This window comes from Anopheles darlingi, chromosome 3, assembly GCF_943734745.1.
Source record: "Anopheles darlingi chromosome 3, idAnoDarlMG_H_01, whole genome shotgun sequence".
Taxonomy (NCBI): domain Eukaryota; kingdom Metazoa; phylum Arthropoda; class Insecta; order Diptera; family Culicidae; genus Anopheles; species Anopheles darlingi.
Window position 1 is genome coordinate 65,086,310 of NC_064875.1, and position 13,832 is coordinate 65,100,141.

The 13,832-nt window shown below is 49.6% G+C and overlaps 1 protein-coding gene across 5 annotated transcripts in view; it reads left to right on the forward strand.

The window, feature by feature from the left end:
* Window positions 1-13,832, forward strand: part of LOC125955281 (LIM and SH3 domain protein Lasp) — a 41,967-nt gene that overhangs the window by 12,638 nt on the left and 15,497 nt on the right. For all 5 annotated transcript variants that reach the window (XM_049686376.1, XM_049686374.1, XM_049686378.1 and 2 more), the window contains one exon: window positions 15-109. In XM_049686376.1, the coding sequence (XP_049542333.1) occupies window positions 15-109 (95 nt within the window). The remainder of the gene's footprint in view (window positions 1-14; window positions 110-13,832) is intronic.

The following is a 13,832-nucleotide window of genomic DNA, read 5'->3' on the forward strand; positions in this document are numbered from 1 at the left end:
TGTTCCTCTTGCAGACATGGCACAAGACGTGCTTCAAGTGTCACGAGTGTGGCATGACGCTCAACATGAAGACGTACAAAGGATTCAACAAACTGCCGTACTGTGAAGCGTAAGTACACCCTCTGCTCCGATCTAGGCGGTCCCGGGCGCTGCGCCATCGCGCTTCGTGTGCATCCAATGCTGCACCGTCCTTGAATTGGGATCCTGTGGGATGGTGCGGCAGATTCGCCGAAAAGCGCAATGTTGTGTTGGATTCATGATCCCACGGAGCAGCAAACTCTGGGGGGTTTGGCGAGTGTCCCCAGCTCAGGCGCTATTTATAGACATGGCGATGGGTGGGAAATGGGGCGTCGTTTGCCTTGAAGACTCCCATGCGATTTCAGAGGGAATCGATCGCTGGAGAACACACGGTATACGCGATCGAGCTCCACGCCGGACTGCCGGCTCTATGTTCTGACGTAGTGTTCTGGCATGGGCAGCATGGGCCTAAGACCTGTCGTGCTTATACCTTTAGCGAACACGTTCAGTTCAAGGCCTTCGCCTTTGGGGGGGTCGCAGAGGATGGCCTCTGTGTTTCGCTTGTGCTATGGCTTCAGCGGAGCACAATTGGATTAATACGTGACATGGGTCACTTGCAGTGTGTGCTCTGTACCCGCACAAGTCTTCTGCGAATTGTCATTTGTTTGCATTATTCTTGGTGGTTATTGATGGAACTGTCGAGTTGCGTCATAAACCCCGGATGGATTTGTCGAAAACTTATAGCTTCAGCAGTTGATGGTGATTAAGCAGGTTATTATTTCAACATAAATTAACCGAAAATTGCTCATTCCTTGGTAAGAATCCCGTAAAACCCTATACATTAGCGTTCGATTGGAAGAAAAAACATCTTCCAACAAGCATGCTCAGGAATTGTGATGCAGACCTGAACCAGGGATTATTTCCAAACATTCCTCTACATTTGCATATTTTGAAGGCCTTTTCCAACGTGCCTGCGATGCATTCAATTGAAAGGGTACCGTGTGCTGCAGCAACAAGGCGTGGTGTTTGTAATTTGATATACTGTAATGCAGAATACTCTGGTTCGGCGTTGATGGACGGGTGGCAACCGAGAACCGAGCACGTACAGCTACGGTGCATACCGAGAGAGATCGTCAAAACATAAGCAGCAATCGAAAGGATTGTTGAAGGCTGGTGTAGATGATGTAGAGGATCACATTATGTAGAATGATATACGATCAGCCAGGTAGGTCACCTAACAGACAACACAGAATCATGTTCATTCTCGTTCTTGTGGTTGGCTGGTTGTGTTTCCAATTACACCCGGATATGTTTTCTGGTTTCTCGCCAAAATCGGGCGTTTACCAATCGACAACACTCGAGTCAAATCATCGCCCAAATTACGCTCCAAATGCGTGTGGTTTCAATTGCCGAACGGGCACATACCTGCCAGGCGGTTTGCACCGTCGGACTTTGGACTGTTTCGCAAACAGAAGCCACGTACAAACGGCCAGACCGACAACGTTGTTGTTTGCACGCGTTTGTTCCTGTCTCTGCATAGCTTAATCATAACAATACGCCTTTCTGGCGAAGTCTCTTCAATGTCGAAACCGCACACACATACCCACACGCCGTCTGATTCAATGTCATTTGATATCTGCATAAGAAGCCCCCTTTCAGACCCTCGGTCCTTCCCTTACTAAGAACCAACCTTCGTGTTTTTCATTCTCCAACCGACAAAGCACATGTGTGTATTGTTTGGTGTCTCCTCTACAACTGCTGCAATGACGGCATTTTAAGCTGTGTTGGCTCGATTGGCAAAGAGGGTGGCCAAAAGCTGCCAAATTAACTAGGTCAGGGACACCGCAACCTGGGCGTGCTGTTCTGTTTGTTCTTCTTCGACGCGACGACGCGTCTTCGTCTGTACGCTTTGCATAGCCCTTGGGCTCAAAGTTTGGGTTGTTGAGCGTTTGAAAACCTAAAAATAATAAATAAAAATAAAACCTCTACCGGACGAAGGACTTGTTTTTGGCCAAAGGTGTGTTCACCCTTGGCGCATAGCGTGATTACGATCGCAACCCCGGAGGGGGCGGCGCTCCCGAATGTTATGTTACGCTGCGTAACACGTTCTTTGGTTTTGTTTGTCTTTTTCTGTAAACACCTCGCGACACTCAGAACCGTTCTTGCGTCAAGGATAGAATAGACGACAACAGGATATATGGAGGGGTGAAGCAATTACTTGACTTGATGGAAGTGACGAAGGACATACTTGATGCAGGCGCGAGGAAACTAATGCACTTAAAAAAGTGTCGCGAAAAGGGCGAAACGTTCATAGTATCAGTTTCCAGTGTGAGACTTTTCACTACGTCCCTATATGATGAAACCAGGGAGCTATATGAGTTGTTTGTCGAACTCTGCGTTCTTTCGGTGCTTTCCAGGTCGTAAATACGCGAGGAAATAATAGGAATAACTAAGGAATGTAAACGATTGGTCCATTTGCGTGCCTTGTACTAGCTCTGGTACATGGCATATGGCTCTCCCGAAAGGTCAAGCAGCAGCAATAGAAATATATCACGCATAAACCGCGGTGACGTTAACCACTGAGCAGCGGTGCAGTCCTGCGCGCGCCCTCCATTCAGTAATCGCTACCGTCTCGGGTGGGTTGCAGGAAGAAGGTGTCGCTAGTCACGATCGGCTCGGGATTTACCACGGGTAATGGTACCACCGAAACAAAGCGATAAGAAACCGTTGATCATAATTTATGTGGAACTCTCAACTATAGTAATTAGTTCACTGCTCGACCAACGCTTCTGTAGGCAATGTTGGGTTCGCTTTTCACCCCCTTAATCCTTTATAAGCGCCACGCCGACTGGTGATTTTCTTGGTCGCGATCATGCTCCGTTCACGACATCGAACTCTCGGTGTGAGTGGCGGGTAGCAGTTGCCCTTTGCTGGTCTCCGATTGTGCGCCGCAAGTCAACTGATCCCACCGAACCTCGATTTTGTGGATTTCGGGTGTTCCAAATACGTGCAAGGCCAGACGAATTGATATGGATGGTGGAGGGCTTAGGTGTGGCCGGCTGCCGGCAACGTATCGATCCGCAGCCAGATTAGCGTCAAAAGCGTGCTCCCTCCATATCTCGTCGAGGTCATAAATTGGACTCCCCAAAAAGGATCGAATTCGTTCGTCACACAAGCGGAGAGTAGTCTAGACGAATGTAACGAGCTGGATTTGATACGTTTCAACGGATTGATAGGGATATCTAGACTTCTACAAGGTTCTACTATACGACGCCACAATTGAAACCGAACCGAACTTGCTCTCGGCAACCGACAAACTGCTTTCGATCTGGAAAGGTTAGAGCGAGCGAATGATAATAAATCGTCGCGTGCGTGTCGCTGCGGAACTCCACCACGGGAGAAGGCATACCGGGGAATATGCTCCAAAATGCCAACCTCCCCGGAGCAGCAGCAGCAGCAGCAGCAGGCGAAGGGTTTAGCGGTTTGTTGTTGTGGCGCGTGTTGGCTGGCGCTCACCCTAGAGGCGAATCGTGTTCCGGCGTTCGAGTTTCCTGCTTCAAGAAGAGACGCGAGTGGTCTGGGTGGCAATCTATCAATTTTCACCTTTTCCTAGACCATGATGGTGGTGGTGGAAGCTTTTGGCCGTTCCGTTACTCTGGCAACTGGTTGCCTGTCCCTCCTTTCCGCACACCGGAGGTAGGTAGGGTATACTCTGACCGATGGCGGCGAAAGTGCAATCATAGCCGTGCCTCCCCGGCCGCGTGCACAGAGAGGCCACGGCTTTGTTACGGACCGTTGCGGGGGGTGGGGGGTGGTAAGAGGTGGGTTGGTAAGAAGCAGAAGAAAGTTGGTTTCGGATCACCTCGCGAGGTTGGTTTTCTCTCCGATCGTCGATCGACATTCGCGCCAATCCACCACACCATCACCGTGGGGAGTGATCGCTGGAAGGGCCGACGGCGGGTCGTCGCCGGTCCTCGCGGGCAGGCATTTAATCAAACGGCAAGGTAGGTTGCTGAAGTGCAAGCGGGGAGGGGGGCCACTTTTGAGCAGAGGAGCTAGATCGACGGAGGGACCAATGAAGGGAAATTAAGAGTAATTCGTCGCGAATGCGAGAAGAGCCCTTTGGATGGACCCCCCGGGATCTCCAATTCTCCTCGGTTGCATAGAAAAGACCTTCGATTCGTAATGCTACTTGGTGTCGGCACCATTAGACAGAGAGAGCGAGTGAAAGTCGTTTGCTCATGCCAGCGAGGAGGACATGTAGTGCGAAGTGCATAAATAGAGCCCAGGGTACGATCACGATGATATGTTGTGTCTCCAAGAGGAGACATCGATCTAGAAAGAGATTTTTCCATAAAATTTTGGATCAACTCCACGCCTTCCACGCGATCCTGCGAGATCAAATCAATAACGCAATTGTTAAAATGTCGCCGCCACTTGAATGGTTATTGCCACACACCCTCCTAATATGAGGTTGCTGGTCTGCTAACACCCCTGCAATTGGCGGCCTCGTCTAACTCGTCCGTGTCCAGTATTTGTGGCGGATACGCGATGGGGCGGTGTTGCTACGTGTCTCAGACGGTTGGCACGTTCACGGTTCACCTTCTGCAGCGAGCGATCGCGAGCTCTTTAACTTCATCAGCTGGACTGGACTGGACACACAGCTGGCGGGTTGGATGGACGTGCCGCGTGTTGTGTTGGTATTGCTGGGGGGGGGTTCCTCGGTTCGATTGAAATCCATCGAGGGAACGAGAAAAAAAGCATTCCCATGTTGATGTAAACATCGTCGCCAAGTTATGACAACGTCGTCAATCCTCCTGCTACTCCTCTCCTTTCTCCTCCTCTTTCGCATAAACAAACAGCAACCACAACACCATCAAAGTATGAAGCGCGGAATCGACGTCAATCTCGTTCCGCTCGGCCGATCGGTGATCTTGCAACAGACACACCGCCTGCCGTGTGCTGCTGGAACTGGATTCGCTTCGTTGTGGGGTGTCAATGATATATGCCGCAATGTTGAGACACGACGCGGGTTTGAGGGTGCAAACGCCCCTGCCGCATGTGTGCGCACCTTTTGCACGTGGACTTTGATAAGAAACGAGGGCAGCGCCGAAGGGGAGGTTATCTGGCTGGTACCGCCTCGTGGTCAGTTTTATGGTTTCGTGTGACCGCCTCCCTCAACGATGGCGACGGCGGCAGTGAGTGAGTTAGGCAAGTTGCAGTTGATCGCCGTCGTTGTCGTTGCATCGCTGATAATGGGTGGCGGCGAATTGAAGGCGGGGGACGGTTTGCAACATGATGTTGATAAGGAGGAGGTCTGCCGCTGGTACGCCTTTGGCGCCGAACACTGCAATCTGTCCGTCCATCCGTTTGTGTGGTCCGATGAGGGGCGAGAGTTGAGAGGTGACGGATGGTTTGAAGTTTAATTCAGTGTCTTTAATTCACTAATTAATTAGACACTCCGCTATTAGATAGCATTGAGTGAAGTTTTAAGGTAGGAAAGAAGATAAAGAGCTGCTATTTGGGGTACTGCGTAATTGGAGATCGCCAAATCTGATACTAAAAGTGTTTGTTCATTCGACTGTGATCATCTGACGCGTGCTGGTGACGTTGCTACAGTTCGGTCTTGGCTAATTGGAGACATAGCAATGAGTGAATGGTATCTATTATCTGGTTGCCGATCTTCAGCAACCTCGTGACAATGCGAAACGTAAATCCGTAAGTGTCGCAGAGGTAGATGGCGACATTAAAAGGCTCTTGACGATCATATACCATCGAAAACTTATTGTAGTTAAAACTGTAGGTTATAAACTGGCGATAGTGGAGCACTCTACTAGGCAAAAAGTAATTCAAGATGCTCATTTGCAAGTATTGAGAGTCGATGGTCCCAAGGAATTTAAAAGATGGACTTTTGGAAGTATTAGCCTTTACTAGTCGCTTAAACGAAATTAATTAATTTACTGATGCCTTGAAGAGGAGGTTCCAACATCCAATTGAATTATAGATGCATTCGCCCATTACTGTAGCTTTGTGTTCCGTTTGCTATTTCCTATTTTTCATCTGCCTAGCGACGCAAGACCTGAGTTTTGCGCAATTAGCAGCATCGTTTAGCAATAGCAAGGAAATTATCCATGGCGCAGTCGATCATCGGCCGTCATCTCTCAAGCACATTAACGGCAACTCGGTTGATCGGCACTCGGCAGAGTGTTTGTTACAATTGTTTGGCGCTTTCTCTCGTTCGCTTGCTCGAAAAAAAAACATTAAACCCCCTCCCCCGGTCACTGGAGGCTTCAGATGAGATCATTCGCCTAACGCTCATGCGATCATATCCCTATAAATAAACGATTAAATGCTCATTGTCTAAACACGACGCAGCAGCAGCAGCAGCAGCAGCAGCAATGGTGAAATGGCGCGGTGCGGCGCAATCCGTGTTGATCCGCCGGTAAACGGCGTGTAAATGGTTACGACGGGCGCGCGCGCTCGCAATCTTTGCAAACAACTTCACCGCACGCCAAATAGATATAAACCATCATGCTGCTGCTGCTGCAGCCTCCGGACTGAAGAGAAGTACGTGCTTCGCGCCAGGAAGCCGAGTGTTTTTTGTTATTGCAATCCACTCCAGGCCAGTGTCTGGGCTGGGCGGATGCAGAACCAGGGGTGGCGAGGGTTGAGATTGCTAAAAATATAACACCACACACTTATGCGCAGCCGCTGACGCCGCCAACGCCACGACACGAAGCAACATAAACAAATCTCACTCTCTCTCTCTCTCCTGTCTGGGCTTGGGCTTGGGTAGGGATTCCGGTGCATTCGGATTCGTACAACACTCGAGGAACTCGGCCAGAACGATGGCTGCTCGTCGGTGTTTCGGTTTTTTTTTTACAATTGAAAGTAGAACCACGAAGGGAAGGAGTAGAACCACGAGGTGGTGTGGATAAGAGTAAAGGATTTGCTACTTCCGCCAAGCGGACCCGAACCGAACGTGCCGAAAGTTCGTTGCACTTTGTGTGAAGGTTGGTGGTCAGGGGCGCCCCCCGAATACTGCATTTTGCATTTCATGCTGAGCGGCCCGCAAACCCCAGACCCTGTGGAAGAGGCGGTAGTGTAGGTGGTGGCGGAGGTGGTGCATGATTTAATAATCGTGTCTGGCGTTGCAGCGCGCTCGCTCCGGTTCTGCTTCCAAATTTGCATTGCCGTTGCCGCTGCAATCGCTCCCGGGGTTTGTCGCACGCCTCACTGGGCACACACACACACACACGCTGCAGGGGCCTCGGGACTTTTTCCATTTCCGGCGCTCCGGAAGCAACCAAAACGCCTCCCAAACTAGAGCTCGCTCGTCTCGGTGGAGTGGAGCAGAATCGCGGGAATCTCGGACTCGATGTTTTGCCAAAAAAATGTTTGCTTCGAATTTTAATGCGAATCGATCCAACCGACTCCGAGGCTCCGAAAAACCCGAGCATCAAAAACAACCATAATGTTAACGTGGTGATGTCGTCGTCGTCCCCATCCCATTTACATTGTCGGCCATCGTATGCTGCTGCCATCACTACACTGCATTGTTCCGAGAGCAAACATCGTCCAATTGACCCTTCCAATTTGGCCAAGATCCAAGGTATTTGGCTCGAGCGTTGCTCGACGAGACGCGACAAATCATGAATGAGTCGCGGCCAAGAGTAGTAGCAGTAGCAGCAGCAGCATTGTAATCGGCGTCGTTCCCTCGACAGACACAAGCCCCTTGGTGTGTCGTATCGATTCCATCACACGCCACGCGACGGCGGCTTCTGCAATGCGACGAAACTATTGCTCCCTTGATCCGCTTCCCTGACGCAGTCCAAACAGATGGTGGTGTAAAGGCTGAAAGGTTTTAATGCGCGCGCGGTTCCCTCCCTTAAATTGATAACACGCGAGACGCGTAGCAAGGAGCAGGGGCAGAAGATCTGTGACAGCATATAAGTTTGTTGAACTTCTTCTTCTGCATGAGTGTGTGTGTGGGTGTCTATTAATTGCCTCCCCAGGGGCCGGGGGTCCGGGGGTATTACCGGGGGTGCTACTTCCGCCAAGCGGACCCGAACCGAACGTGCCGAAAGTTCGTTGCACTTTGTGTGAAGGTTGGTGGTCAGGGGCGCCCCCCGAATACTGCATTTTGCATTTCATGCTGAGCGGCCCGCAAACCCCAGACCCTGTGGAAGAGGCGGTAGTGTAGGTGGTGGCGGAGGTGGTGCATGATTTAATAATCGTGTCTGGCGTTGCAGCGCGCTCGCTCCGGTTCTGCTTCCAAATTTGCATTGCCGTTGCCGCTGCAATCGCTCCCGGGGTTTGTCGCACGCCTCACTGGGCACACACACACACACACGCTGCAGGGGCCTCGGGACTTTTTCCATTTCCGGCGCTCCGGAAGCAACCAAAACGCCTCCCAAACTAGAGCTCGCTCGTCTCGGTGGAGTGGAGCAGAATCGCGGGAATCTCGGACTCGATGTTTTGCCAAAAAAATGTTTGCTTCGAATTTTAATGCGAATCGATCCAACCGACTCCGAGGCTCCGAAAAACCCGAGCATCAAAAACAACCATAATGTTAACGTGGTGATGTCGTCGTCGTCGTCCCCATCCCATTTACATTGTCGGCCATCGTATGCTGCTGCCACTGCACTGCATTGTTCCGAGAGCAAACATCGTCCAATTGACCCTTCCAATTTGGCCAAGATCCAAGGTATTTGGCTCGAGCGTTGCTCGACGAGACGCGACAAATCATGAATGAGTCGCGGCCAAGAGTAGTAGCAGTAGCAGCAGCAGCATTGTAATCGGCGTCGTTCCCTCGACAGACACAAGCCCCTTGGTGTGTCGTATCGATTCCATCACACGCCACGCGACGGCGGCTTCTGCAATGCGACGAAACTATTGCTCCCTTGATCCGCTTCCCTGACGCAGTCCAAACAGATGGTGGTGTAAAGGCTGAAAGGTTTTAATGCGCGCGCGGTTCCCTCCCTTAAATTGATAACACGCGAGACGCGTAGCAAGGAGCAGGGGCAGAAGATCTGTGACAGCATATAAGTTTGTTGAACTTCTTCTTCTGCATGAGTGTGTGTGTGGGTGTCTATTAATTGCCTCCCCAGGGGCCGGGGGTCCGGGGGTATTAGCAGCAGCAACACAGACCTTATGCTCTGACCTCGGCTTGACGTTTGATCGAACAGACAGGCGGGGCATAGTGTCAAACGTCTTCGAGTGTGTTCAAGGGTCGGAAGGGCATGCCCGGGTGGCGTTCGTTTGTAGGGTGGCCGCTCAAGTGCCAGGGTGGCGCGTGTTTCTGGCATTCTCGAGCACAGACAAAGCACGGGACGGATTTTCTGGATGCCACGGGGATGCCTTTAATTGATTCTAATTATAACCAAATTTGGACCTTTCGAGTCTCCCGTATTTCGTTTTGGAACCCTGATACCGATGGAACTGGCGAGGAGGTCCGCTCATTAATAATCCAACCAAAAGCGCCGTCTTCGAATGATGGTGATGATGATGATGATGAGGGCTATGTGTCTCCTGGTCCCTACTGAGGGGTTACAAATTAACCGTTTCGAAGCTGGCGTCCAGCCCCTAACTGACCAATCGGTCTAGTGTGTGAAGCCAGCTTCCACAGCCAGCCAGCCAGCCAGCCTACACACCCACTACCGTTAGTGCAATTGTCACGCCGAATTCATGAAGATTAATTGGATCTTTTCAGTGGCTTCCGTTCGGGCCAAGCTCGCCAACTCGCTGCTGATCACGTTCATTTACAACGTTCCAACGTTCCCGAAGTCGTTGTTCTTCTGCTCTAACGATCGCCAGTGCTATGCAGTAGAAAGAGGAGGATAGTATTTATGCGCAGACACGTGGGCGGCTGCGAAGTGTGGATTATCGAGAGGTGAATTATGGAATCCCGCGTTTCCGTCCCGCGAAACGATCATTTGCATTCATTTGTAGTCCACCAGCCAAGATCAGTCGGGGGTCTGCAGAGACCCGGAGTCCGAGAAATACTTGAGACACTAGTGGGAGAAAGAAGCTGCAGCCAACATAAGTAGCACCGGAAGGAAAAGTGCCTTTTCATGTTTTCCTTGTTGAAACGCGGACGGCGTACCAGCGCTACCGTATTTCCCGTTTGGCTTCTGTTGATCCAGACCTCTTGCCCCCCTCCCCTTGTAAACCTCTTTACCCAACACCTCATGGTGGTGCAGTATGGATGGGCTGAAATCTATCTACACCGCGCATCTCCTCTCCCCGGGGAGCACTTTAAGTGATCGTGATCGCGAGAGGTTTTTAAAAATAAAAGATCAACCGCGCGAACGAACTTATCGCAACCTCTCCCGGTTCCGCTCCTGCTGATGGTGGGCGATCTCTCTAAAACCTATATTGCACCCACCACAGCGTGTCGAGAGGAACACTTGTCTGCATGGGAAACGCTAGCGGTGAAGAAAATGTGGAGAGTGTAGTGTGTGTGTTTTTAACGATTATTTCGTTTCGGAGATTTGTTTCGCTGTGCGCTGTGTACCTGGTGTGTTGTGTACCTCCCCAAGCACTCCACCTCACATAAAATCGATAGGTGAGAAGAGGATTTCCATAAGCTTTGTGCCGCCGGGCGCTTGGTTCACATAAAATCCCGCGACCGGTTCTGCGGGCGCGCTGGAAACACATTCCAGTGCGTTTCGTTGCGCCTCCCCGGGGCCGTGGCACATTTCTTTTTCGATCGCGCGATCGGGCAGTCGATCGCGCGAACGGGCGCTAAATGTGGGCCTTGAGGTGAAGACACCGATCTGTGGTGGTGTTCCCCCTGTGGGTTTTGTGTTTGTTTAATTGTTACAAGCAACAAGCAAGTGGCGTGAGAGAACGATACGGTGTCTTTTTTTTATGAGATCCTTCGTTTTTGTTGCTTTGTGTTTTGTGTTGGGTGCTTTTTCGGAACGATTCGTTCATTAGCGAAGAAACGGTGTCCTGATTTTTCCTTTTGTTCTTGTAATTTTATGTGCAGATAGCGAGAGGATCATGATCACCGGTAGTAATTGGATCAGCGTTTCTTGGTCAGTTGCTGTAAGGGTGCTAACGTCTTAAACATTAAAACGATTAAGACTTTTACGCTCTACGGATCGTTTTTGGTATTATAGTTTTCGAGATCCATTAGTTTCTTTTAATCGATCGGGTGGTTTAGACCTCCGGAGTGCGGTCCAAATTTCCACGAAATCATTGATGTTACGCTACGAAAGATCAGTAGTACGATGTCGATCACTTTAGAGTAGCAGTCTTCTTCACATAGGTTTTAATTCTTTATCCTGTTTGATACGTTGATCTTATTTAATATATTGATTAAAGGTTGATTAATCTTTTAAATTAAAGGTATTAAAAGGCTCCTGTACTGTTCTTTGGAGAACAGCCTTTAATTAATCATGTTCTTAGTCCATCACAAATTCGCATTCTGTTCGACCTTCGGCTATACTCAAGCCAATTTTTCTTCGTTTTGTGCTAATATGCGGCACGGCACTTAGCGATATTTAGCGATATGCTTTCTCGTGTATATTGCCCTGAAGGTTTTATTATAAGTGATCATAAACTCTTTCTAGCTAAATTGTTCCACAAAAACCCTTAAGCGATCATGAAGCAATTATGTCGGCCACGGCCCAGCCACGAATAGTAATTCTTGTAAATCCAACCAAAACTGCCACCCGACCGACTGTCCCGAACTTCAAAGGCGGCCCCCGTGTTCGGTCGCGCCGTGACAACAAATTGAACGACCGTATTTTCGATCCATCGTATCACCACAAATTGAGCTATTAGATCAATTAGTATGTTTGCGGTGGCGCACCCTCCGCCGGGGCAGCGCGTGATTTCCAATTCGCTCGTACGGTGCCCAGTTTTCGAAGGACACACTTCATAACGCAGCGCGACGAATGCCTGCGGCGCGCAGTGACCAAACATGGACAAACCGTGGCGAGCATTATATAGCAATCGATTACTCCGCCATCGACCTAACGCAACCACAACGACGACGACGTAGCCCGCTGCGGAATTATATTTTGTGGCGAGCTGGACGGACGTACGGACGCACACCTGCTGGCGGCTAGTAGTTAGGAAGGCCAGCAAGGAAGGCAGGAAGGAGGACAGATCCTTAAATGACTTTGGATAAATCGAATTTCGTGACGGGACACAGACGCACCTGCACCTTCCGTCTTTTCCTCGTGGTCACGACGCGCCAAACTAATGCACTTATATGGTTGTGTACCGTTTATCGATTGGCAAATGAGGTGGAGGGTTTCGCCGCCTCCCCCCCTCGATAGGAGCGACTGCATTCCTTCACGCATCAATCGTTCCATCCTTCGTCGCTTTCACTCTTCTAGCGCGTTCCAAAGCTGTCTGCAGGGACTGTCTAAAGGGACACTCGAATCGAAACAGTGGACGAGGCCACAAAAGGAAGCCCCCGGATCAGCCTTGCCGGTTCCAAACCACAAAGCCAATCAATTGCTTCGTCCTTCTCCTTATGCTCTGCCAGTGACAGTGGTCCCCACTTGCAGCAAGAACTCCTCCTGCACCCTCAGACACACACACACACGGGAGGGCTGACGACGCGTGTTTGATGTCAGGAGTACCTTTCTCCGAAAAACGGCCCATTACCAGCGTGCGCCCCAGTGTGTGTGTGTGTGTGCGGCGCGGTCTACGGCTGGCATGTTAATTGGCGCAGGCAATAGATTACTAGGTCACTGTTAACTGTGGTGCTTCACGCTTTTCGCCCGAGGAGCTAACAGCATATGAGAGGCGGAGACGCGGCCTCCACAACGTCCTGTTCTGCTGAGAGGAATGTGCCCACGATGGCTGGTGAATGATCATCACCACTCCCCTCCCCCTGTTGGTAGTATACTCGGCCCTTTATGCTTCCTCTACACAGTGGAGCTGGCCGCTGTCGTACTTGCTTACTCCCGGGTCTTTGGTAGTTGTGTAGCGAATTCCTTCCTTCGTTGCGGCCCAAAAGGAAAGCGAAAAACGGGGAAACTACTTTCTTGCAAATGTACTTTGTCCGCTTTGTCGTTTTGTCTTCTCCGTGTGTTGTGCAAAACGGGTGTCTATAGAGCAAGCTATTTTTAGCTATTTAATACCAATTAGGTTGACATATGTGTCTAGGTTTACAAGATCCTTTGTTGAGTCGAAAGTACTTAAGCAAGCGTGGAATAAATAGGGATTGCGATCTCTCTGAATTGACTATCAAATTTGTCTAACAAACTCACGATTTTTCCTGGTGGTTTCTCGATGAACGAGAAAGAAACAGCTAAGAGGCGTTTAGTCTTGTTTTTTTTTTCTATGAACCGTAAGCATCAATATTATCCTGTTTATTCTGCTGAAAAGAAGGCAGTTTCTCATCGCTTTAGATGCCTAGGGTTCTGTTGCACCTAATCAGGGTGTTAATCATGTTCAAATGAAGATATCATTTCGTAATTAATGTATTTTTTAAAACCTATTAACTTTTAAGAAATAATATAAACATTTTTCGACGATATAGTATTGCAACGGCTGTATTCTACTCCTTGTCTTTGTCCGAATTAATGCCGATTTACTCCAAAATACTTCTCAATGACAGAGCATCACTTGGCGAAATTTAAATTTGACTTCAAAATTTCCAAAATTTCAAAAACCCGCGATAAAAATTGTACCATGAAATGGATTACGAACCTCTTTGGAAAACCATTTCTATCCTCAATAATCATTCTGATTAGTATCAAACGGACTGATAACGGTGTCTCACTCTTGAGTGCTCTGTGTTTTAGTATTGTAAATTCAAGCTTTCTGGCTGAAATTCCACTGCCCCA